This window comes from Spea bombifrons, chromosome 1 (genome assembly GCF_027358695.1).
Source record: "Spea bombifrons isolate aSpeBom1 chromosome 1, aSpeBom1.2.pri, whole genome shotgun sequence".
NCBI lineage: Eukaryota > Metazoa > Chordata > Amphibia > Anura > Pelobatidae > Spea > Spea bombifrons.
This window is the reverse complement of record NC_071087.1, coordinates 117,644,124-117,671,426: the sequence shown is the minus strand read 5'-3', so window position 1 is coordinate 117,671,426 and position 27,303 is coordinate 117,644,124. Positions and strand designations below refer to the sequence as shown.

Here is a 27,303-nt window from a genome sequence, read left to right as displayed (position 1 = left end):
AAGGGGCTGTTTATTAAATGTCACATATGAGGGAGAAAGTCTGATGGAATAGGGAACAGAATTTCAGAGAAGGGGTACAGCACAGGTGAAATCCTGAATGCAGGAGTGGGAAAAGGTGATGATGGTAGAGGAGAGACAAAAGTCATGAGAGGAAAGAGAGTAATTAGGGGGGTATTTGGATAGGAGGTTAGAGATATAGGTGTAGTTGTTAAGGGCTCTGTAGGTCATGGTCAGAAGTTTGAATTTGATTCTGAAGGTATGGGGAGCCAATGGAGCGATTGACATAGTGGAGCGGCAGATGAGGAACGGTGAGAGAGAGAGATTAATCTAGCTGCAATGTTGAGGATGGATTGGAGCGGTGAAAGGCGGGAAAGGGGCAGACCAGTTAGTAGGGAGTTGCTATAATCCAGACCGGATGTCACAAGGGAGTGGATTAGTATTTTGGTTGTTTCTTCTATGAAGAATGGGCGAATTCGGGAGATGTTTTTCAGGTGAAAGCGGCAGGATTTGGTGAGGGACTGGATGTGAAGGAAGAAGGAGAGAGCAGAGCCAAGTGTTACACCAAGGCCGCGGACTTAGTCAGTTGGTTGGATGGTTGAATTGTCCACAGTGACAGAGATGTCCGGAGTTGTGGACAGAGTGGATGGCGAGATAACCTTAAACTTAGTCTATGAGATGCTAAGCTTCTGGTAATGCAAAGGCATCCATGATGCGATTCAAGAAAGTCAATAGGTGATGCGAGTTAGTAGAGAGGGTGACAGTTGGGAGAGGGTGTCATCTGCATATATGTGGTATTGGAAACCAAAGGAAGATATGAGTTGTCCAAGTGAAGAGGTGTAGATGGAAAAGAGTAGAGACATAACAACTGAGCCCTGAGGAACACCAACAGATAGCAGTAGTGCAGAGGAGCAAGTTCCTGTGAAGGAGACACTAAAGGTATGGTCAGAGAGGTCACGGTCACAGATGCCATGAGCATGAAGGATTTCTAGAAGGAGGGGGCGGTCAGCTGTGTCAAAGACTGCAGAGAGCTCCATGACTAAGTAGATGAGATGTGACCTTTTGTTTTAGCTTTGAGGAGGTCATTTGTAATTTTAGTGAGTGCGGTCTCCATGAAATGCTGTGGACGGAAGCCGGATTGTAGAGGGTAAATCAGAGAGTTTGTGAAGAGAAATGTACATAGTTGATTATAAGTTTATCTTTCCAGCAGCTTGAATGGAAATGGGGAGAAGGGAAACTGGACAGTAGTTTGATGAGGATGTGGGATCAATGTAAGGATGGGAGAGATGATAGCATGTTAAAACACTAATGGGAATGTACCAGGGGAATAGATAGAGATTAAAGATATTGGTTAAGGTTGGGGTAAGGACATCAGAATGGGATAATAGGAAATTTGAGGGTACAGGGTCAGGTGCGCGGGTGATGAGACAGGAGGATGAGAGAACCTCTGAAACTTTGGTAAGGGTGACTGGACTGAAGCAGTTGTGGCTTGTGGCAAGGTCAAGGTACCATATGATTTACACCATGGGGGAAGATGTTAAAGTAGGTGGCAAGCTCTTAGGACAAGAAGTTGGAAGAAGAATGGAGGTGCTGGGGGGGGCAGAGAAGCGTGTTAAATATGAAGAACAGATATTTAGGGTTATGGGAAATGAAGGAGATAAATTATATAACATAGGTTTGTTTGGAGAGCTGGAGAATCAACGTATAGGAACAGAGCATACCTTTCTAAAATGTGAAGTCTTCCAAGTGAATGAGACTTTTTCCACAGGCACTCAGTGGGACGTGAACACCTTTGGAGGAGGGGGGGTCTGTGTGAAATCCCATGACTGAGGTTGATGATGTGGAAGCTGGCACACATTTACAGAAGAAACTATATATAGGACTGAGACTAGGATATGGTTATACTGAGCTGTGGCTACATCAGGACAGGAGGATGAAGGGATGTTTGAGAGAAGTGCCAGAGGTGTGTTAAAAAGCTGTTGAGTGTTAAGGTCATGGAGATTGCGGTAGGTTTGTGGTGGGTTTTTAGGTAGAGAAGATGTGAGAGGTATGGCAAGGTTACGTGTTAATAGGCTGTGGTCAGACAGAGAGAAGAGTTAACCAAATGAGATATTGAACAAAGATGGGAGAACTCTAGGTCAATTTGGTGACCATCACAGTAGGTGGGGGAGGTGGTCCATTGTGAGAAACCAAGAGATGAGGCAAGTGACAGCAGTTTGTAAGCAGGAGATGAGGACGGGTCATCAATCGGTATAATGAAGTCTCCCAGGATTAAAGTAGGGATGGTGGAAGAAATAAAGTGAGAGATCCATGTGGCAAAGAAATCAAATAATTGGGAAGTAGGGGCAATAGGCCAGTAAATCACAGCAACACTCATGGCAGTTGGAGAGAAGAGTGTACTTCAAAACATGTGAAGGAGAGAGAGGAAATTGGTGGCAGACAGTAAAAGGTGGGGGATTCCAACACTCCTTCCTTGTCTGTCTCCAAGTCTAGGTGTGTGGCTGATGTGTAGACCACCGTTAGAGAGAGCAGCAGAAGAGGTAGTATTGAAGGATGTTAACCACGTTTCAGTGAGTGCAAGGAGACTGAGGTGGTTAGATATGAGATTTCAAAAGAGTTACACATAGAAAAAAAATTGATAGAAGAAGCTAAAATACACATATGCTGGAAGCTGTGAAGACTTTTACTCAACAGAGACCTTCCTGGCCTATTATTCCAGATAGTTGCTGTAACTTTGGTGGCTCTTGTTCCAAACAGTAGATGTTGGTCCATTTAGTTCACTTTAGAAGGTCTGCAGAAGTAGAAGGACATACACCTATGGAATCGTGTGATCTAGAAATGCTTATGCTTTTGCCTTTCCCTTTACTAATGCTACATAGACATGCACCCGTTTTTCATTTATCTTAAAGTTTGTAACAAATGTGCCTATTTATAACACATCTGACTGCATCCATCTTATTCACCTGATCTTGCCCCTTTTATACTGCCACTTATATATGTCTCGGGTAAAGTTGTATATGCTTGGGGAAGGAAACACCTTACAATCTCTAGATTGTAAGCTCGTTTGAGCAGGGCCCTCTCACCTCTTGTCTCTGTAAGCCAATTTGTTATTTTACATACTACTTATGTCCTGTCTACCCATTGTACAGCGCTACGGAATTTGATGGCGCTATATAAAACAATAAATAATAATAATCCACTAAAGTGTGGATTGTGGGTAAATTCAAGTAAAATGAAAAATCTCATTTTACCAGTTTAGCTTTAATATGCTATAAATGTCAAACTCCATGGGTTTATGCTACAAGAAGGGACCTGTTGGTCTTTGATGACGCATATTTATTACAATGAGATTAATTTTATCTCCCAAGCTGAATTGTAAATCGCAGTGAATTTACAGAATTAACCAGTTCTTATGTTTATCTGCAACCACCTTTGCTGCTATTACCTTTACCTGTCTCCTTTTCATTATTATTTCCTGTACTAGCCTTCCTCTCATCGTTATGTAGCTGCTTTCATTCTCCCGTCATTGTTAGATCCATCTGTATTTATCCTTTTGCTTTGCTTGCTATGTCATCGTTCGTCATTAATTGTTTTTTTTTTCTGTCACATGTATCTGTGCTGTTCAGTAACCTTCCTGCTTGGTCTTCGTCTTCTGCCCCCTGTTATTTGTGCATGCCCCTATGCCTCTGCAATTATTACGCCTACTACTACCTGGTTATTAACCATTTTATTTGTCCCATTGTCTACCCTTCTGTGAACCCCGTTTTTAAACTGCCACTGCTTCTGTCTATCTTCTTACTGCCTCCTGTATTGCTTATTCAGGTTAATTCCATTTTTCCCCGTATTTCTCCTCTAAGGTTGAAACTTGATTCTCTGGCAATCCATGAACCTGGATTGTCAGGTGTCGCTGTTGTTATGGGACAGCCCCTCTCTCTCCTATCCACATCTGGGTGCTGTGCCCATGGGGATCCCCTGACTCACACGAAGCTAGCTGCTAACAGATGGGCTCTTGGATCAGCTTTCGAAATCCTGAATTATTTATCAGGAACAAAATAGTTGGGTCTGTGAACAGGTCCCTCCTTCCACTAGCCTTTGTCTCTATAAAGTACCATTGAGTGGCAGAGTTTCTAATTACAGGTCATGCAGAACAGAGCCTCCTCCCCGTCACACTGAGTTATTTATACACCTGAATTAAAGTGACACAGCTTCTGCTGGAAGAAGCAGATTTAATTCACCTTTTAGAAAAGGCTGCATTCAGTCAAACCTTGTGACCCAGTTTAGATTCAGAGAAAGTCAGGCCCGAGAGGAGGGGCAAAACAGAGAGAGAGAGAGAGATGACAGAAACCGGGAAGGGGGAGGGTTATTTGAGTACGTTGCTTATTATGAATTTGTTTTCTAAACCTATTTACTTACAAATAGGCTTTGTTTTCTCCCCTCCCCGTGTCATACAAAGTTATAGCTAATGGCGGTACAACCAACTCTCGAAAAGTAAAGATCATGTGTGTTTTCTTTGGAACTGCTAGCACAGTTAACAAAGCGCTTGGATAATGTAAGCTTTCTGCGGCCATAAAGAGATATTATTTGATGACCCACTGAGTATCAGAAGGATGAGATCATTTTAAGGCAGGTGTCTTATTTGTAGGGTCACTGGATGTAGGAGGCTCTGGTGGGATCAGGGCAGCTATAGCAAGAAAGGTCCTCATCGAAAACGATAACCCACATTTTTTCTTAGTTGTGCAGGGCAGAGGCCCCCAGTGGTTGGATGGGAGAGGAACCAATACATTATGAGCAATCCAAGATCCCTGGAAGTGGCCTCTGCAGTTTTTCGCCTAGTGAATGATAGATGGGAGGCGCTGGACTATGGCTCTGGTTCTTTTTCCCAGCTCCTGTTTGCTCTCCGCTCCTATTGATCAGGCATGTGGAAACATTCCGCCTCCTGGACTCCCATTGTCAGACTCATGTTGCCAGGCTGCAGCTGCCCTCAATAACTTCACCACGACCCCCACTTCTTATGGCATCAACCTGTGCCTTGAAACCCCTGTCAATGCCCTTCGAGATGGAGATACTTGGATCACATAAGAAGGCAAAACATTGTTCTATAATATCCCGGTACACTAAGTGATGTTTGAATCAGGCAGCACATTGTGAAATATTTAAGAGATTTCTCATGGGGGGGGTGTAATAATTTGAGGCAATTTTCAGGACTCATGGATATCATGTCAGTCAAAGTAGGGTGGCAGATTTGTGACGTGTAATGTGAAGAGCTAGGACCGGGTTCTTAGAGGGAGTGCTTTCGGGGGGGTGGGGGGGTTGAATGTTCCCTGAGTCTGAAGGACACTGGAAGTGCTGAGCTCAGCTGATTAGCATAACAATCCCTGCAGATCCTCTTCATCCTGCACTAACGCTGGGCTTTTCAATCCAATTTCCAGCCTCCTTCTTTAGCTGATTACATCAACTGGGAGGAGGGGTCTGACCTTAAATCGATGCAGCATCTCCACAAGCAGTATATAGGTCACCGTGAGATGGATGGAAACAGCTTTTAACTACAGGGACCAAGAAGAGCACATAGTGATACAGAGAAACAGTGTGGTAGTGGTGGGGATATGGAGTACTGATGTGTGAGCGTGACTTAAAAAGAGGAGGGACAAAAAGCCAGTGCATGACCAGGTTACCGAGTATACTGAGACACCATTAGTACTTGTGCTACAAAATCGATGGGGGGTCTATGCCAAGACTCATTTTGGCTTTAGTTATTAGATTTCAGACGTACGTTGAGGTACAAAGAAAAACCCAAAGCACCCCTTATCCTCACACCCACTTCCCAACATACAGGTTGTAAACCAAAGATGTGTGTGTGGCTGCTGACATCTACGACAAACATGCTCTTTAAGAAGGGAACTTGAAATACTTGGATCAGTCTGGATGAGTTTTTTAAGAGTTCTGTGTCTTGAGAAAATCCTACATCCTGACACTTCAGACCCAGCTCCCCCACCTGTGAGTCAATGAATTCTTATGAATGCTTCTCTGCTTCCCACATGAGCTCACAATACCCTCCCAGCTCTTGTTGGCTAGAATAAAAGCTTCTATTCAGGCCCTGCCTGTAATCTCGGCAGGTCCCTCTCACCCTCTGGAATTCTTATGCGAGGCACGAGTTAAATTCAGCCTGCTAAGCTTCGAGAGAGCTGGAAAGAAAGCAGCATGTTTAGTGTGACCTGTTAGCAGGGGATCCAATAAACCCTTTCCACTGACAGCGTCTCCCAACCAGAGTGTTCCACCACAGCAAGAAGAGGCCTGAGTGTGCTGGCAGATGACAACCACATCAGGGTGGGGTATAGACCCCCTTGAGGAGGCAGCAGGGGGATACTGGTGTTCTGTGAATACTCTGTGAAAGTCAGAACAAAAAAGAGAAAAGTTTAGCTTAACGGTGAGGAGCAAACTCATACACAAGACCCCTATCTAAATTATTTTAGAGCTAGCTCGCTTCTTATGGAATCCAGCATAAGCTAGAAAATGAGGAAGTACCTGTAATTCATAAATTGCTTCAGATATGTAAAAAAACTATTTTAATAGATATTGCAATTAATAAATCAATTATTATGCCCTGATTATTCATACAAATCACTCCTATACTTAATAACACAAGGATAAACGCAAAGATAGCAAAGTAAATTAGAGACCATGTAAGGCAACAGTTCTAGGTGCATTAGAACACATAACTATATTAACCTGCTACAGCATAACACCTGTTAAAATATTTAGTTGCCCAGATGTTTACTCTGCCCCATGTGGGGCAGTTGAGATACCACCCATGAATGGCTAAGAATGTGCCTCAACTGGCATTAGCGATATACAGGAGTACATGGATCTGCTGACACGGTGATATGTAACGTGAGATATAAATGTGTAGAATAACACAGATGTTCAGGTTACCTTGGCTGCTGTTGGTATGACTGGGAGAACTGATCTCAAAATGTCCTTGCAACTCTCAGTTGACAAGGGAGTTGTGATTATATATGAGACATCGGCCACAGAGGCTTCAGTGTCTTAAGATATCAATATCCTTCTGACACTAATTGTTTGACCTCAAGAAGAAATGTGAGGCACACTAATAAATAAAGCAATATCCATAGATGTTACTTTCAATATATATTGTTACGATGTCTGGTGTTACAAATCTCAGCAGAAGATAAGTTTCTGATTCCCCTCTTTGCCTCATTGGGTTAAGTATATATGTATATAAATATATACTATGCTACTATATAGCACTATAGTAATAATACCAATTTTTTAAAACTTTGCACTGAAATCACAGTTCAAACAGAAAAATGGATACTGATCAGAAAGGTCGGCATACCTAATTTGTTGTATTTTGGAGCGACAACAAGTTTGAAGATGATGGTTGGTACAAAATGCAAACTTCACTTTTGCATACAAGATATCATTGAGGCTAAGTGAATTTGCATGGACAAGCATACAGAGCCGAACCACGCTGTACTACAAGATGTAAGTGGAGCTAGTAATTGTTATCCACTTTGGGTGAGTCAGTAACCATAAGCTGATTTTTACTCCAAAATGATTAGCAACTGCATTACTGTTTTGAGAACGTGTAAGGCATTAATTATGGGATCAAGCAGAATTAATATAGGTATGTCAGTGGATACTCCCTGTGTAGAAGTTTGGAGCAATGAGTAGGAATCGTCCTTGGGTTTGTACGGTTTCTCCAATACAGCACTATTTCTCCAGCGTTACTATGAGTTTATGTTTGTAAATGTAGCCTGTACATAAGCCACCATAATGCAAGTACTTACAGAACCAGGGTCGCCATGAAAGTATCTCACTGGAGATGTTGCACATGAACTATGGATGATACAGATGCTCAAGGCCTTCATGCAAGCACAAGAAACACAAGAATGTAGTTAATTGATCAAACTATTCCATGACTTTCAAGGCTTATGTGAAAGTGTGGCAGAAATATTGTATTCTTCAAAACAAATGTCCATACTCCTGCTTTGCTTTATTTGGTCATTGTAAAACCTTAGTAACGTGCGTCTTCCTAGAACTTTTCAGCTATTTCCAAGAAAACTGATTCCGTCGGTCAATGTATGAACGTGTCCTTCACACTGCAGGTGTTTAATTATTCTGCGGAGGCCAGGAACCATACCATCCCGGAAGCTGGAATTGTCACTGATACAGAGTATAACAGATCCTGCGTAGAGAACAGATCATTGTCCGGGGTTGTTGCAGGTTGACCCTGAGCTTGCTTAAAGACTACTCCATCATTGACAGTCTCAAGGAGGAGGACTAACCTCCACACCACCTCTCATCAGATCCCTTCAACACCATAACACCGCTGTGGCCCTGGAACAGTTTTTTTTTATTTATTTTTTTTGGCTTTTACCGCTTTTTCATCTGTTGCTTCTTTATACTTTATATGTTACAGACTAATGTATACATGCGTGTTGGTGCCATGCTGTAACACAGCAGAGTACTTACAAATGCATGGGTGTTTAGGACATTGATTGTACACGCGATATACCTGTGTACACTCAGAGAAGCTGTCGATGTTTGTGTTCTGCGCTGTACACGTAATGTATGAATAAAACACAATTGAGCCTTTTTTGTTTTATTTACTTTTATCATTGTTGGTGAGTGGATTTCCCATTTATATCATACAGCTTATTACAGTCATGCTAGGGATTCTTATTTCCATAGCTAGGAATACACCATTCAACTGCACTTCCAAACCCTCTGCTAACGGTTACAGCTCAAATAGGCTTGGGGATAATAATTAATGCCCTGAGGATGGGATTGGGAGGCTTTTTTTTTTAATTGTTATTTATATTTCGATTTTTTGTGTGCTCGTAATTGCGTTGTTTTCCATTTTCCCTAGTACCTGTTGCACGATTCCAAATGGCTGATGTGTTGAAATGTCGGTACATTCATTGATCTATACGCACTAAGGCAGCCCCACGTCACATGCGAATAGTAGCGGGATGTGACGGTGAATGTCTTGAGACGTTTGAACAGTGATAGGTCCGCTTTGTCTATTATGTGATTTTGGTGCTCTTGCCCCAAATGCCCTTGGTATGGGGGTTAACACAATATTCCCTATAGCCATGGGCTGACTTGGTGCAAAGTATTGCTCGGTATAGGAGGTCATGGGGGCGAATCCACTCCAGGGCACTGCACTGACATGTCACATTACTGGTGCTATAAGCCAAGAGAGGAAAACACCAGCCCAAGTCTGCAGGACCCCACTCCCCTGTGCCAGGTAATCGAAAGGTATTACAGATCTTACATACGCCTTTGGATACATTATAGTCAGGTGATCTCTGGGGCTTTTCGTTAATAATAAACATCGTGTTGGTAGACATGGTTGGCTTGGTTGGAGAATAGATATTTGGCTCATCATTTACTTGGTAGGATTTGAAAGGTCTTGTTCTGGGAGGGATTGTGTAAGGGTGGCTATAGATGATTAATGGAATTTAGTTGGATGGTGGTTGGGCTCCTGTAGCCACTTTAGGGTTTGTATCACTTTAAATCGTGCAGGTACAGACACAGACTGTTAACCCATTGCAGTTCAGTTTCTTCCGAGTAACCCCACCAGGCTTATTCTGGATGCTCTTTAAGGGCATCCATTACCCGTTGCTGTTGGTGAGTATATTCCCATGGAGGCTTCCAGCGGAGTGAAGGTGGCATTAGTGTGGCCGGGGAAGTGATGCGTACTTATTGGTTTATATGGAAGTTCGGGTGGAATGTCCTCCCCACCCCCACTTCATTTCCAGTGGCTTTAGGGACACTCAGTGGCAAGCTAGCACAGTAGGGGGGAAGGCGGGCAGGTGCCAGGGCGGGCTTTAGGGCAGGGGGCGGGAGCTAACCGTCGAATGAAGGCGTGCTTAACCATCAGATGGGCGGGGTTTCGCCTGCTAAGCACTCTAGCCCCTTCCCACCTGGGAGGAGCTTGCGGACAGTGGGCGTAGTCATGCCGTCTCTTCCCATCCTCTTGTCCCGGGAGCTGCCTCCGCTCTCAGGAGCCGCCAGAGACCGAATGGAGACAGAAGCGCCCCAGCCCGGACTGTCGCCCCCGGACTCAGCGCACGATCCTTGGTAAGGGCCACTCTCCCCATCTCACGGTAGCCTCCGTCCTTGATGGTAACGGCTTCCATGCCCGGGGCTGGCGGGGGCATCACAAAGGGGGAGGTACCTGGGCACCTCAAGGCTTCTGCGAGTAACTAGGCACTCAGTGCGAGGGTCACGGGGCTAACTTTGAAGGGGGAGCTCATTGTTATCAGGTATGGGAAAGAGTATTGTTGTGCATAGCGGTCACCGAGGCTTTTCAATGGCTGTATTAACAGGAACCTCATTGTTACTCTTTGCAGATGCATTTTGTAAAATATTTTGCGAAAGCAAAGCATGTAAGTGATGTAGCCGTGATATAGAGCATCTATGAAATGGTTAACTGAGAACGAAGTTAGTGCCGAGCTGCTGCCTGCATCTGTGTGCAGAAGAACTGCTTTTTCTTCTTTCTCGGTTACTCATCGAACTTATCACCTTTTTTCTAGAATCACGTATTCTTTTTATTTTATTTATTATTTAATTCAGACTATTTTACCCTTTCATCTATTCCACCGATTTAAAACGTTGTCACCCTTAATCCTTGTTAGCCTAGAATAGTAACAATTACCCCAGTGTCCTAGTAGTAAGAGATTGTTACTAAGTATACTCTCATAGTCTGCTGTATCAATAGTGATTTATTGTTAACCACTTTATTGATAGAAACTTATAGCCGGAGAGCATGATTGGCAATCTACACTAGCCAGTTGGCTACTAGAGATAAAGTTGTATGCTTTAAAGGATGGGACGGACTGGGGGACTTGAGTGGTACTTTTCATCCAACTCTAATACAATATTGAACAGGCTTTTAACTAAAATGACAATAATTACTACTATAATAACAGTATGCCTTAGATGGGTTTTTTTTTTAATAGTGTTATAGTGAATCAGATGCAGTGATTTTTGCACTAGTTTCTCCGCCTCTGTCTTGCAATGTTTTTTAAAAAAAAAATAAAAAAATATAATTAAAAAAAAATCTAGTAAGTTTGTGTAACTATATATAATATTTATGTTTTTCCAGTGATTGTCCTCACATCCGTTTTGACGATGCAATGGTACACATTAATAAGCGTCAAGGGAAAAAAGGGCTCGTAACATTATTGACAGATGTGTGAAAAAGATATTTGATTTTTTTTTTGCGCGCAGCTTTATTTTAATATATATATATAATATTACTTGTTCGTGTAGCACCCACAAGTTATGTCGCGCTTTACGTAGTTCATCGAGTAGGACAAACTCAAATGGACCGAGACAGCCACATAAAGTAGAGAAGCCCTGCTTGCAAACTTATAGCCTTGCTTTTTCGAGACTTTTCCATTGGAATACAGAGATTTTTTTTTCTATGTGTTGTGGGTGAAAAAAAGAAAAAAAAATGGACAATTTTAGAAATGATTGCTTTGATCGTGTAATTGTCACACTTGGTATCAGCAGTCATTTTAATCAATTTTAATGTGGATTTTCGGGATTTTTCTCATATTACAGTTCCATCTCATGATGGTGTACTCATTGTTGTGGAACGCGCTCAATTCTTCAACTTTTCTCTGCTGCCTGTGAAATTGTGCGTAGATTTTAGGAGCCAAAAAAACAATTTATACTATTAAAAATAGTGTGAAAAGTTAGGAGCCAGTTGTAAAATTATACCAATAAATTCCACCTGACTTTGTCCAGATCCGTCATGTCCTTATTATTAGTAACAAGCAACAGTTTCATAAAGTTATGGTACATTTTTGTAAATTTTCTAGTGTACGCAGAAGAGTATATTCTACACATACAATAATAGAACACATTGTGTGTATTTCTGATATTAATATAGGAGCACGAACGCCTGGGGTTTCTGGAGTTGTGTGTGTGTACAGTTTGTATATGTGATTATTGTTAAAAGTAGACACAATATAATTTTTTTATTACAGTCAGATGGTATCTTGCAAACCTTAACTTCCCAAATACAGCGATTCTCATGAGTCGGACTGTCTGGCCATCTGCACCAGCATGACACACAGATTTAAAAGGAAGAAACGTATTTTTAAACTTTTTTCTTCTCATAAAGGGCCTTGCCGACATTTGTTTATTCGTAGATGGAAATGTTGATGCGTTGTAAATGCTGGTGTTGACTGACAGCCCTCGGGATATTTAGGGTTGCCAAGAGATGCCACGTCTCGCCATCATTTTGGATTTATAGAATTTCAATGAATCAAATACATTTTGGTTGGGATTGTATAGCGTTGAGCGGGTTTATGGAGAGCAGTGTGGGTCTAAAAAAGTGATGGGCCCTCCTAGGGATTTGTGCATTGTGCGAATGACGCACGCACCCGTGTGTGGTTGTGCTTCAAAAGTTTAACAAGCAGGGCCATATCTACTGTTTCAACACATTTCTACGTTATTTGCGCTTATATGGTTGTTTATCAGTATAACATATATTGTACTGACGATGTGACAGTTCCTATCCCTTCATTCCTTGCTCTTGTTCCACTTTCAGCAAAATGTTCATCGGGGGTCTTAGCTGGCAGACAACACAAGGTAAGCAGGCCGGGCACATCACATATATAAATATATTATACAGGCTTAAGGCAGGGGTGTCAAAAGCAGTCCCATAATTTGTTGTTTTTTCCAAAGCGAGCTGTAGTCCAATAGGACTGCAGTTTGAACCCTTTTTTAAGATATGATATTACTTTTGTCATATATTGGTACTCTCGTAAATTTTTCTCCCTTTTTTCCCCTTCTTCCCATGTATTTATTCTTTCCTTTGTCCCACCCTCCTACTCTTTGCGTCCCGTTGCTTGGCCATGATGCGATTGCATTTTACAATGCTCCACGGGGTCTGCCTGTACTGACCATCTGCTTTCTTGTTCCTAGAGGGTCTGCGGGAGTATTTTAGTCAGTTTGGGGATGTCAAGGAGTGTCTTGTAATGAGAGATCCATTGACCAAGAGATCCAGGTGAGGCTTGCTTTGGTTCCATATCCTCAAACATACCTGTTTACGCAGAAAACTTTGTTCTCATTTCCCACTGTGTTCCTTGTTGTAGGGGATTTGGATTTGTAACCTTCATGGACCAGGCTGGAGTGGACAAAGTTTTGGCTCAGTCAAGACATGAGCTGGACTCCAAGACTGTAAGATGTTCTCTTTTTAAAATATGTTAATTTTTGGGGGATTTATTGGCCGTATGGTAATAATATAAAAATACATTGGTGTGTATGGCTTGGTTTGGTCCAGTTATTAAAACTGGCAATAAGGCTCCAAATTGGAGAAATATGTGGGTTCGGGTGTGTTGGGGGGTCTAGGGGTTCTTCAAGGTTCGCACTTGTGTTTGGATTTGTTATTTAAGCTGTATTGTGGAAATCTTTCAATAATAAGTGAATACACACAAAAAAGCAATTGGAAAAATGATTAATAATGACACCACTAAAAATACATGGTATGGTTTAATAAAATATTGGCATGTGATGTTTTTGCTTGTCTTTAATTTTAGCAAAGATTTTCGAAATGGGGCTAGAAGGCAAGCCTGCGTGTTGTATCTAATACAAAAAAGTAAAAAGTTTGACATTTAGGAAGATGGTATTTTTTAATTTAGTAAATGACCTTAAGAAATTTCAACAAGTAAAAACAATGCCTGCTGTTATCTAAAATTTAGCAACATCAGGTAGAGACAAACATTAATTTCATTTTTGGTTGGTGCATCGGTGTTTATTTGTGACACTTTGTAAAATATACATTACTTTGATATTTATTCAAAAAAATTTTAGTATTCTTTTTCGCTTACTTACAAGGTGCTTACCGTAATTTCCTGAACTCAGTACCGGCTTTTGGAGGATGCTGCATTTCTGCTGAAAACAGAATTTCTTTTTATTTATACCTGTGCCATTATGATACAGAAAGACCTTTATATGGATCTGAGATTCAAACAAAATTCTTATTTTTTCATTCATTTAATTTCATATATTTGTTTTTTAATCAAGCACTGTGGCTATTATGGTGTAGTATCTTATATGGATCATACCTTGTAAGTGTATCGTAGAGAAGAAAATACATTTTATAGGAATGGAAAAGGCATAAGGTGTCAAAAGGCAAATCAAAGATGGAGAGATTGGAAGAGGTTGTGAGTACATAGACTTGTGTGTCTGGTGGCCCATGGGTAACTGAGATTCTGCTGGTAACACACAGGTACATAAATAACTCTGGTGTTGCTAGGGACGCAGAGGTCCATAGGTAACTGTGATTGTGCTAGGTATACAGTGGTCCATAAGTAACTTGTGGTTCTGCTAGAGACACAGAGGTCCATGGGTAACTGTGGTTGTTCTAAAGACACAGAGGTCCATAGGTAACTCTTGTTGTGCTAGGGACACAGAAGAACATAGGTAGCTGAGGTTGTGCAAGCGACAGAGTCTTTCTTTTATGTGATTCACTTCATGTCTAAATCTCAAACATTCATTGGAGGAGCAATCTTTTTTCCCTTTCCACCCTAGTGTTATTCTTGAATCTCTCGTGTCACATGTTTGCAGTGTATACCTTGGGAATATAGAAATGTGTTTGTCATGTTGAAAATGTGCCAATTATCAGAAGCGTATGTGGCTCTGTCACATTTTTTTCCCACCGGTTGCTAAGTTGTCATGGTCAACACAGGCATTAACTTATAAAATCGCTGGGTAAGAGGCCATGTTTGCTGCTCTACATCCCGGTCGGTGGTCTCTTGTTTGTCAGTCGGAGCATGGAAGCTCCAGGGATTGTGTCTCTGCAGACGTAGGGGGAGGGGAAGCCATGCAGCTCGGCCCAGTGTCCCTTGGTCCTTGGATGGGAAGTTTCTTTTGTTGCCTGGGAGGAGACAAGTGCATGTTGCATACAAAGAGCAGCTGAAAGCAAAGGGGACCCACAGGCATTCCGAAAAGACTGTTCTTTATACTTTGTTTTAGGCTGTTAGAGGATAACTGAGTTTTACTGTATTACGAGAACATTAGAAATAACCTGAGAAGACGTGTTATATGATATGCTAGGCTGCCTGGGTCAAGGCTTAGTTTGACACATCAGTAGGTGAGTCTGTGCCTGATTTTTCAGTTTAGTTAGTATGCATGGTGGGTGCTTGAATGGAAAGCTACTTGGTCGGTAGGCTGTCTCTTTGCGGTTCTATTGGGTTGTTGAAATGCAATTGCCATTTTTAATGTACTTCAAGCCCTTTGAGTGCCAAACCATGGTGGTTTGCTGGAGTTCAGCTTTTGTAATATCTATACATTTTAAAATGTATACTTTTAAAATGGTTTCAAAAACAATAACATGTCACTCTATTTAGTTATAATATACTCCTGATAAACGGGGCAACATATCAAACATTGTCATTGTCACTTATTCACAGAATTCTGTTGAGAAGTCACTGGAATGGATCGCATTGAAGATATATTGTTTGCTACATGTGCTCCGCACCTTTTGTGTATGCCATACGTCCTGCATGGTAATAGTTTAGTTATATAGAATAGACTAACCTGGACGCATTTTATCACAGGCAGATATTCTGCAAATAAATAAACTACTGAATGGAATATTAGGTTCAAAGGCATAACGGTTGAAAATTTAAATTTGCAAAAAATGTGGCTATGGCTCAGAATATTGACATTTTCAATTATGTTCGGATTTCTAGGTTGGTCAGTTCAAGGGATGATAAATGGTTTGGAGGATGTAGGAAGTACCGTTTCTTGTTTGATGGACTGGAAGAGCTTTTCCCCAATTATTGTTTTTTTGGAGGCGGGGTCTTTGGGATTAACAAATGGGTGGGGTTAAGAATGGCCCCAAAATGAGACTCTGTCCCTCTGTCTCTGTGGGCAAGTCCCATATCAGCACAACCAGTATTTGCATAGGTTGTACTCTGGCAGGTGTGAATGGATGGGGAGATGGTTTGGGTGGATGTGCTCGGTTTCTATGCTTATGCCACACATCTTGGAGTTAGCTAGACTTAGGCAGCTCACTTATTGTCTTTTTATTTTACAGTAAAGATCTACATTGTGTTTAAGTTCAGTTTTGTCTTTTGATTTATATGAAACAGCACAGAATTTGTTTAGTTTTCAGATTTGGAAAAAGGAAGCCCCTACCCCCAATCTTTTTACCCTGTGTTACAGGTGTCTTTTCTAGATCTCTGAAATTTACCTGTAACAATAGTGACTAGTGTTTCGTGATATGAAATTGGTGCTTTCCCCCCTGCTCTGAGCCGCAGTTTTCTCCCTTAATAGCATCTTCCTGGCCTTTGCTGACATAGCACAGAGGAATGTCATGACAAAGGGGTATTGTTGGGATATTCTATCTCCTGTTTGGATTTCTATTCCCTGATGCCCAGAAGCACAAGCATTCCCCAGTTCATCTCTGCATAGTGTCTGCCATGTCTGACCCCTCTTGTCCTTCTCTCATGACACTCCCTCCAGACTTGGGCTTGAATTGTCTGAGTTGCTCTTGAATCAATGATGTTGAAGATCTAATCGTAACCTGGTCATTTGAAGCAAAAAAAATCTTTCAAGGCACACAGAATGAGTTAGTGATTGATTCCTAAATGACCACGGATAAGTACATTTATCCATGTTTTGGGTTCAGATGATTTTCCAGACTTTTTATATGGTAGGCTTCTCCAGACCAACCCTCTGTTTCTTTTTCCTGGTTCTTTGGGTTGTGTTATACTTCTTTTTGTCCTCACTTATTTTCTCAAGTTATAATTTTTTTTGTGTATTTCTCTTGTACAAGCTATTCCTGGTTCATGTGTACATTTCAGAATATGACACCTGCTGTGCCTAGTTTGGCCACTCTTTTCAGGTTCATATTCCAGGGCTCGTAAATCCAGTCCTGTGTACTACTTTATTATATTTTATGATATGCGTACTATTTTTAAGTTACATATTTTACTTTTTAAACTGTAAAAGTTTCCACATTCCACCCATTTCCTTATCTCTTCTGTTCTTTGGTTCTTGATTTTAGTTATGCCCAGTTACTCCCTATTTTTAATTTTAGATTTAATTCTGGAACTACCTTAGTTCTAATAGCTATATAGTTTTTTTTTTTGGAGGATGACATAGTTAACACTACAGGCCAGTTTACTGGTTTTCTTGATTTGTTATTCTCTTGAATGATACATTTTGTACTGTATTCTGTTCGTTCTTGATCTGTGCTGGTGGCCAGTTTATACTGTGTGTTCATATGATCCTGTGCCTTATTTGGTTTTATTTTCATTATTTTACGACATTCTTAACCGTGTTGCAGGTCTCATATGAGCCCATATTCTCTTTATTACAGCTCTTTGGGCCTGTAGCAGAGACTTGAAATCTATTTAATCTTTTCTTTTCCAGATCGACCCAAAAGTGGCATTTCCACGCAGAGCCCAACCTAAGGTGAGTCTGGAAACAGGAGATGTTTGATGTGGTCATGGTGTCAATACAATAAGAATAGGATGAGGGGTCTGGACGCAGCCCGTTGGAACAACTGATAAAACATTGGGGCCTCTGTGTGGAGTACGGGGGATATGTAACTATTCTAAAAAATCAGCTTAAACCAATAACTAGCAGGTGGATCCGAAATGGGTCCTGCAGGCACCAGTTTAACTGGGTTAATTCCCTTAAGTAGTTTGCTGACAGACGGTGTGCTGGTGTCAGTCAAGAAGATTAGTACTAGGATAATTAGGGGCAGCTGGGAGACCCTCTGTAGAAGCCCTAGCTGTCCCTTCTAAGCTTCTGCACTTTACACTGTAGTTGTAACTGTGGGGTAAGGGGGATTGTTAGCGTGATATGTGTATGTAACAAACCGTTTGCTACTGTCTGATTGAACATTAGTTGGGAAAATGTGACCCGTGTGTCGGGACCAGAACCATGTTAAAGCCGGTTTTAAATCTGGCCAAAGGCTAGTCCATCTCCTGACTCAAGCTCTGTTTATTACAGATGGTGACAAGGACAAAGAAAATCTTTGTGGGGGGGTTATCTGTGAACACAACTGTTGAAGATGTGAAACAATATTTTGAGCAGTTTGGCAAGGTAAGTCTGGGCATAGGAAAAATAATAATAATGGGAAAGACCTTCAAAGGACTTTGTCCTTGTCACTTATTGGTTAGAAACGTATCATTCGAAACCAGACGTGGACCATTAGGTTGTATGTGATAGGTAGCTATAAGATTCGTACATTATGATATATAAGCTGGAAGCACAGAGCGTTGTCTATAGAGGCCATGACATCTGGGTGAAACATTCCCATCCACGTCATTTAAGTCGCAGATCAGCGCGTGGCTTAGAAGAGGGTGGAGGGAGGGGGTTCTGGGAAGAGAGAAATAGGTATTGCTGGCTCAGAAGGTTTTTTTTCATGGGTGGGTGGGAGGCAGGCTTTGAGGCCTTTGGGAAAAGGTGGTGATTACTAGATAAAATGAACACGTAAACCTCAAAACGCTCTGTTAATCAGATTAATATAGAATATGGCGCTCTTCCCCCCTGCACCCAAGACACCTGAGGACGTATCTCCCTCATTATAAGACCCCTCGCAGACACTGATGAAGAAGCCTCGTTATAAGGCGATTAGATCCCCATTTAATTAGGAGGTTGGACAGATCACTGGCTGCCTGAGATTTCTCTCCCAGCGGCTGCAGATTATCTGCTACATTGCGGGAGGGTGGAGGTGGGGGGTTAGTTGCACACTAAACACAGATGACAGAAGCACACTTTGTCCAGAAAGGTTTACTGTAATAGTGTGTCACCTGCACCGTCACTACGCGATTACAGAAAATCAGCTCAACGCCAGAATAAAAGAATAAAACATTTCATTTTAAAACCGATCTTTCCCCCTTTCACTTTGATTTCATGTGCTCTGTTTCTCTTTTTGTTTTGCTCTCTCTTTGCCTGTGTCTCAGTCTCTCTCTCTCTCCCCCTGATATCTGGTGGGGCCCTCTCCCCTCCCCCCATCTTTTCAGTTGCACACAAAGGCTTTTGCCTCTGTCCCTCTCCCCTGCGGCTCAGGACATACTAAGCTGCAGTCATAGTAACAGGACAGGGCTCCCAGAGCTGCTGATTCTCCAGGGAACCAAACGGTTTTGTTTGAAGAGCAAGAAACTGTTTGACCTGCCGAATAAATAAATATCTCCTAGATTTCAAAAAGGCTCATCACGCCTTGAAGTGGGCCGTGCACAGCCATCTCCCATCAGCCATATTTCTGCGTTCCCCCTTATCCAGTAAATCCTCTGGAGGTTGCTCTGTTCTTGGTTTTGCTGTCCGCCCCCCTTGATTTCTTTTTCATTCCCTATATTTGCGTTATAGCGCCTTCTGTGTGATATTCCTGCCCCTCCCACCTCCCCACGGTTATTCACACTGCTACCCCTCATTCATCTCCCTATTCTGTGTTCCCTGCGTTTGCTAATATAGTCCCTCCACTGTGTATTTCCATCTCTTGTAGAACATCCTGGGTCCTTGATTGTGAAATGAACCCAGTTCCATTTGCCAAGAATGGTGTACAATGTTAACCTCCATATTTACAGTAGAGAGATACTTGGTAACTTAACCTTCCGTTGACCACGCTGATCTTCCTATTTCTGTCACATAGGTTGATGACGCCATGTTAATGTTTGATAAAACAACCAACCGGCACAGAGGTAGGTTCTCTTCGGTGACCTCCGTACTGAACTGCAGAGCTTTATGTGACGTGATGGTAGACAGATCAATGGGTGTTTATAAAATCTACAATTTCAATCTGCCTGGCTATACATATCCTTCTTTTTAAAATAATCACCTGATCTAAAGACTTTTATATATCCTCCATTTATACCGCTGCAACCGTTTTTACATGGAGTATAAGTTATGCGACATTTCCCCCATTTTTTCTTATTTCTCCTGAGTGTGTGACACTTTTTAAAACAGAGTATCGTTATTCAGGATCGTTTTTAAATATATTGCTTACATATTATACTAGTTGCTCCATATATACTACTTCACTGGCATTGTGATCTGAACCCCCCCCCCCCCCGTTTGCCATCTTTAGCTAACCTTTTGCCATAGTAAGTCCTCACATATTGGCGTGGGTATAAGCCACGTGGAAGTGGAACTGCTATTGTTATGAAAGAATGAATGAGTGCATGAATTGTGACCTTGTTACTTATGAATGTATGCTGGTCTGCCAAACCTTTTACACCAATTGCATTTGTTCTAATTAAGTACCCATTGATGTCTGATTTGAAATATATGGCCATGATCTGCCATCAGTTATCCACCAAGTGTGTTTCCATACCCGGTCACACTCAACACTTTCTATTTCATCCCAGGCTTCGGGTTTGTAACCTTTGAAGGAGAAGATATTGTGGAGAAGGTCTGTGAAATTCACTTCCACGAGATTAACAATAAAATGGTAAGTGTCATTTTGCTAGGAAAGTGGTTTTATTTCTCTCTTTTTTTTGAAAGTATAGGGCATCCAGCATTGGTACAACATTTAAAGTAGTGTATCTGAAACAATTACAATGTCAAGGATACAACTCTTGTTAAGCAACATCACCATGAATCAGTATTTCTTATGGAAAGTTATAAGAGGCAATATTAACTCAACGCAAATTACATACCAAGGGTGTATTGTTGGAAGAAGGTTGACAATCATCCCCTAAACTTATATCTGTGTTTATTATTATTATTTGAGAGGATCTTGGGATCTTTGTCCTTGTTGGTTTAATTAGTGGTATCGTACATTGGGATAAGTGCTAAGTAAAAAAAAAAATTCTTCTTAATTTCCAGGTGGAGTGCAAAAAGGCACAGCCTAAGGAGGTGATGTCACCAACAGGCTCCGTGCGTGGCCGTTCCCGGGTGATGCCATATGGGATGGACGCCTTCATGTTGGGAATCGGGATGCTAGGTGATTGTGGCTTGTGGGAGGGAAGAACGCATTACAATCATGGTTGACTTGCTGCTGAGCGCAGATTGCCCTCTACTGGTCATATGGGGTTATTGCTGCTCCACAAACCAGATTAAATGTTTATTTCGAAATCAGCAGCTGGCTTGTCTACCGGATCCCCATAACTTCGTATCACGTTAATGTGACCCATTAGAAAGTATTCTAAGCAAATATTTGTGGGGGCTTGGTTCCTTCGAGTATATTCGGAAGCACTAGGTTAGGAAAAAAAATGGGTAGAGCAAGAGCAGCATGATGACTCTGTGTCTATTTCTCAAACCAGCATTCAGACCTTATGAATCCTTTTTCAATCTTCCTTCAGGATACCCTGGATTCCAAGCTGCTACATATGCCAGCCGTAGTTACACTGGAATTGCACCAGGGTACACTTACCAGTTCCCAGGTAGGTCACTGTCACACATTTCTTGTATCCATACTGCTGCCAGATTTGCATGCTCTTTTGGTCCCTGGTGGGGCACAGCATAAGGAATTTGTGGATTTGTGGTGGCAGATGAAGTTGAAGTCTTCTCTGTCTGTGTCCATCTGTGTGTTCAGTGAAGGGATGGGGGTACTAGCCAACTCTTAAGGTTCTCTGGGTTTTATTGGCAGTTGGGTGTCTCTTACCAGATCCGTTCTGCTCACTGCCAGTCGATCCTGTGTGCAGGGCATCCAGCCATTCTTAAGCTGTTTCACATTTCGTTTTAGAATTTCGTGTAGAGAGAACCCCTCTCCCGGGCGCCCCCGTCCTCCCAGAACTCACAGGTCAGTCCAGTTGATTTCCTGAACCTCAAAAGAGGATAAACAGATAGGCAGAATGGGGCCTGGTGCCCTCTGCTGCTGTGCGGATAAAGTGCAGCTTTTCAAGGTACCGATCACGTCACTGCTGGCCTTGGTAGACGGGTTAGGTTCTCTGCTTCTAGAGAGGATGCGCCTTTACGTGGAGTCAACACTTGGTTGTTGCTGTTTACCGTTCTATTCTAAACTTCTTGGCTGGTTTGGAGAACAATTTTTACTTTTGTCCTACAACTTCACTTGCTTTTCATGGTTTTAGAGATAAAGATGCAAAGGCAAAATGTATTGCTAAATGTGAGAGCTGAAATATTTTGACCCACATTTGTATACGCAGTCAATATCCAGTTGCTGGTCTTGTCACTGATCCAAAGCTTGGATTCCCTTTTCGCTTATCTACCCATCTGCCATTGACATTTTTGTTATACTGAGCTTCTGTCACAGGTACAGATAATGTTGTAAGCCAGAAACCTGCTGTTAACTTCTCGATGGCTCCACTCATTGTACATGTCTTACACCCAAAAGTGCTCCTCGCCTTCTGATGGCTGCCTAAATGATTCCAAACTTTAGTTGTTTAAAGGGGCAGCATCCAGTCTTTTTAATATACTTTCTATTTGTATTTTACCCCACCATCTATTAAATATGTATAATATTATAAATGAAACAAAAGGAAAGTATGATCAAGTAGACATATATATATGTGTCTATTCTTTGTCATCGAACGGTGACGGCTCTAGTGCCATACCCTAGTCAGTCCTCTTGCAGAAGCATTACTTCCGTCTTTATTCGCCTCTCACCGTGTTCCTTATTACTGCTGTGTCCTTATAACTGCTGTGTCCTTATAACTGCTGTGTCCTTATTACTGCTGTGTCCTTAGAATCTCCTTCTGTTTTTCAGCAATCCCTCTGACTGCATATGGGCCGGTGGCGGCCGCGGCTGCAGCCGTGGTGAGAGGTAACCAGTCTGATTTATGTCCAGCTGTATGATGCTTTGTCGCATATAATTAAAGATGTCTTTTGGGTGTATGAGTAACCAGTGTTCCAGAAAACATGTTTCTCTGTCTACACATCGTGACTAAAATAGTCTTTGTGTAATCATTTCAATCTTCTGCATTCTGGGCCTGCAAAGTACATTAAAGAAAACTATTGTAATTCATGCCCTTTAGAGGAAGTACCAAAATACTAAAACAAACACTTTTTTTGTTTGTTTTGTTTTTTAAGCTTATTAAAGTATGTTCAAGGAGACTCACAGCTTTGTTAACTATTGTAAAACCATTACTTCTAACCAATGCTTTAGTCTGCATGTTTTAACCTCCGAATACCATGTAAAATAGTTGTAGTGTTTGTCACTTTCCATATGTAACTGCTCTTATGTTTAGGAATGTATAACTAAGTGCCGTGGGTTGGGTGGGTATTATAGATTTGTGGGGGGTGTTGTACTGTGGAAGCTCCCAAGGGGAAGAAGCAGAGTGTAGGGGGCTTGAGGAAGAAGCAGAGTGTAGGGGGCTCGAGGAAGAAGCAGAGTGTAGGGGGCTCGAGGAAGAAGCAGAGTGTAGGGGGCTCGGGGAAGAAGCAGAATGTAGGGGGCTCGGAGAAGAAGCAGAGTGTAGGGGGCTGGAGGAAGAAGCAGAGTGTAGGGGGCTCGAGGAAGAAGCAGAGTGTAGGGGGCTCGAGGAAGAAGCAGAGTGTAGGGGGCTCGGGGAAGAAGCAGAGTGTAGGGGGCTCGGAGAAGAAGCAGAGTGTAGGGGGCTGGAGGAAGAAGCAGAGTGTAGGGGGCTCGAGGAAGAAGCAGAGTGTAGGGGGCTCGAGGAAGAAGCAGAGTGTAAGGGGCCCGGGGAAGAAGCAGAGTGTAGGGGGCTCGGAGAAGAAGCAGAGTGTAAGGGGCTCGGGGAAGAAGCAGAGTGTAAGGGGCCCGGGGAAGAAGCAGAGTGTAAGGGGCTCGGAGAAGAAGCAGAGTGTAAGGGGCTCGGGGAAGAAGCAGAGTGTAGGGGGCTCGAGGAAGAAGCAGAGTGTAGGGGGCTCGGGGAAGAAGCAGAATGTAGGGGGCTCGGAGAAGAAGCAGAGTGTAGGGGGCTGGAGGAAGAAGCAGAGTGTAGGGGGCTCGAGGAAGAAGCAGAGTGTAGGGGGCTCGAGGAAGAAGCAGAGTGTAGGGGGCTCGGGGAAGAAGCAGAGTGCAGGGGGCTCGGAGAAGAAGCAGAGTGTAAGGGGCTCGGGGAAGAAGCAGAGTGTAGGGGGCTCGAGGAAGAAGCAGAGTGTAGGGGGCTCGAGGAAGAAGCAGAGTGTAGGGGGCTCGGGGAAGAAGTAGAGTGTAGGGGGCTCGGGGAAGAAGCAGAGTGTAGGGGGTTCGGGGAAGAAGCAGAATGTAGGGGGCTCGGAGAAGAAGCAGAGTGTAGGGGGCTGGAGGAAGAAGCAGAGTGTAGGGGGCTCGAGGAAGAAGCAGAGTGTAGGGGGCTCGAGGAAGAAGCAGAGTGTAGGGGGCTCGGGGAAGAAGTAGAGTGTAGGGGGCTCGGGGAAGAAGCAGAGTGTAGGGGGCTCGGGGAAGAAGCAGAGTGTAGGGGGCTCGGGAAGAGGTAGAGTGTAGGGGGCTCGGAGAAGAGGCAGAGTGTAGGGGGCTCTCTGTAAGATCTACTCTCTTACTTTTGTAAACAAGGCTCCACTCCAACCCGCACAGGGGGGTTTCTGGGAACCAGCAGCCCGGGGCCCATGGCGGAGCTGTACGGAGCAGCCAATCAGGAATCGGCAGTCAGCAGCTACATCAGTGCGGCAAGTCCGGCTCCCAGCACAGGCTTTGGACACAGCCTCGGGGTGAGTTTGTGTTGGGTGCTTTGCATGTTGGGTGTCTGGATAGCTACTGGCAGGATTTACAGTAAATAATAATTGGAAGGACTTTTATTCAGCCTAAACTGCCTTTTCTGCGTATAACGTGGCTACAGCTAAAATATCGTGCTGCAAAGCACCTTTTGTTAATGGTAAAAATGTTTTCCTAGGGTCCGCTCATTGCCACGGCTTTCACTAATGGATACCACTGAAACTGCAGATCTCTGAAGAGGTAAGAGGATAAGGAGAATGTGATTGTTTGGGTTCCGGGATTGGTTGTCAGTGCGCCAGTATCTTCTAGGTCCTTCAAATAAATACTGAATTTATAACATTTGTGTTGTGCAAATATGTAAAATCCAAGCGTTGAGTGTACATAGTTTATTTAAAAGTCTCTACGTCTCGACAGTCAGCACAAGGACATAGCCGGTTATTATTTCCACTGTTTTGTGAGGCACAGTGTAGAGATACCAGTTACATGTGTTTTAAAACAGGTACCCGAGACTGATTCTAGGCAGATATGCAGAACGGTCTATTCCTGAGCACAGGTGCTATGAGGGAATGAATGAATCCTACGCGGTCTCATTGAGTATGTGATCTCAGCATGGGGCTGGGAGGCAAATACTTGGATACATTGGAATGGAAAGTAATGTATTAGAGTACAGGTCTCACATATTCATCTAAACCTGAGGGTGCAGCAGAGATGTTTATCTAAATAAGGCATATGCCATTTTTTATGGAATAGAAAGTGCTGTTTTTTCAATTTTTGTTTTAATTTCTATGATTTGTAAACAGAACAGCAAACTAGCTACCTACTGTTTAAAACCAACCATAAGAGGTTCTTTCCCATAGGGGTAAATTTATTTAAGCAACACTTGTTTTAGGCAGCGCTCAAGATTCAGGTGACAAAGCTGGACTCCATCCAATCCAAACGCAATAAAACACAAAAAAGGGTTGAAGCTCAGCTGAACCGCACCGTTTTTTTTTTTTTGTTACGTTTAATTTATTTTAATTTAAGGATCAATGTGAAGGTTTCTCTTCTCCGTATAGAAACATATAGAATTTGATGGTAGATAAGAACCATCTAGCCTGCCTAGTCTGAACTTCCCATTGGTGATTGTGGGATAAAGAGAGAAATAAAAGGAGATCTGCTAGGTTGGACGTACAATATGGAAAGTTGTCTGACATCTTGTTTTCTTTCCCCTGTAGGTTTGGATTTGCAAGCTTCTCCTGCCCATGAAGGTGTTCCTCCCCTACAAGATTATCAGATGGCCTCCCACACTTTGTGTTCTTGCAGAGTTACTGGTGCCTCCTGCAAATCCTCTTCTTCCATCCTACAATTTTTTTTATTTATTTCTTTTTTTTTTTGGAATTATAACTTTTTTGCCCCTTTTTTAGATTTGTGTTTGTGTCTTTATCAAGGAACATTTCCTGTGATTATAGAAATTATCGTTCGGGTGGGATGCAGGTAAAACCGTGGTACAATGTGTCTAAGGGAGGGGAAGAGGTATATTTGGGCCCGACTGTCTGAGAATGTGATCCTTTGTTTTTTTTTTTTTATTAATAATTTTTATGTAAATTTCGGCTTTTAAGACATGTAAAACAGATTTGGAGTGGCATTGCACAAGAACAAGACAAATGTATATTTTGCTAAATGAAAAACTATTTGTAGAACAGAAATTATTTTAATTTTTCTCAGAACTGGTTGGAATTTTTTAATGTTTTTTTTTTTTTTTCCTCTGTAAAATATGTAAATATTGCAGACTGATCATTCAGCCAGCTCCAGGTCACTACTGATCCCACATTCTCCTCTGGCGAATTGGGTCTGTATTTTAGCAATATTTTCCTAAACCTAAATGGATTGGCAGGTTTTTTTTATACGTCTTTTATTACGACCAAAACCTCAGGTCGCAATAAGCCGGGGGGTTCTCAGTGTACGGGAAAATGCTGATCCCCTGCTTTCAAATGTAATACTGCACGTTAATCTCCAATCTAATTAACTCTTTAAGTGTTCTTGCCAGTTCCTTGGGAAGATATTATTAAGTGGGAGCGGGCAATTAAAGCATCTGCGGGTGCAGTATTATGGCTAACTAGTCAATACATGTTTTGATATTCTATCGACAAAGCATTCCCAGGTTTATGACTTTTAGCCAGACCCATTATGTGGTCAATATTCAGGCATGCTATTTTAATTGGAATATGTATTCCCAAATCATGGAATAAAAAAATTGTTTCTGCATTCCAAATCATCTGTGCCCTCTGGCTTTCTCTTGCAATGGGAAGGCAAGTGATAATATATGGAGAGTTAATTACGAATGGGGCTTCTTACAATGCTGTACGGAAAATTCAAGGCAATAATCTTTGTTACTGCAACTGGATTTTTTTTAATGATAGTTGAAAAATAAATACTGAATTGTATGCTAATGTGTTGAGTCTTATTTTTTTCCCTACATGTAGTGGGTTCTTTTTAAATACACTTATTATTATTATTATTATTATATTATTCATTAAGATATGTTTGGGCATTGCAAGAATTGCAGGTCTCTGCTCCCACCTGATTTTATAGAAACAAATGACCTACATGACTTTTAGTATAGTTTTTTTGCTTAGCGTGTATGTCAGGGTCCATCCAAGCTGCGGAGCTGCATATCTCTGTTTTTCCCTGCCTTGCCTCAGTTCCCATGTTTTGCTGTAATCCGTTCCTGCATTTCTGTATGCTCTGTC

At 42.2% G+C, this 27,303-nt stretch overlaps 1 protein-coding gene across 6 annotated transcripts; it reads left to right on the top strand.

Annotated features, from left to right (window-relative positions):
• The first annotated feature begins 9,954 nt into the window (after positions 1–9,954).
• MSI1 (musashi RNA binding protein 1) lies at positions 9,955–26,997 on the top strand. Of its 6 annotated transcripts, XM_053469851.1 has the most exons (16): positions 10,043–10,104; positions 10,377–10,412; positions 12,587–12,627; positions 12,964–13,045; positions 13,134–13,218; positions 17,422–17,463; positions 18,007–18,099; positions 19,649–19,697; positions 20,364–20,446; positions 20,824–20,941; positions 21,300–21,380; positions 21,683–21,739; positions 22,664–22,720; positions 24,416–24,570; positions 24,753–24,814; positions 25,789–26,997. In XM_053469851.1, exons 3-15 carry the CDS (start codon positions 12,591–12,593, stop codon positions 24,792–24,794), a joined length of 981 nt encoding a protein of 326 aa, XP_053325826.1. In that variant the 5' UTR covers positions 10,043–10,104; positions 10,377–10,412; positions 12,587–12,590; the 3' UTR covers positions 24,795–24,814; positions 25,789–26,997. The 6 variants fall into 6 exon arrangements, with proteins under 6 accessions (XP_053325791.1, XP_053325809.1, XP_053325818.1 ...); XM_053469816.1 differs by lacking the exon at positions 10,377–10,412 and having other exon boundaries at positions 9,955–10,104; XM_053469826.1 differs by lacking the exon at positions 10,377–10,412 and having other exon boundaries at positions 9,957–10,104; positions 24,437–24,570.
• Positions 26,998–27,303: the final 306 nt, after the last annotated feature.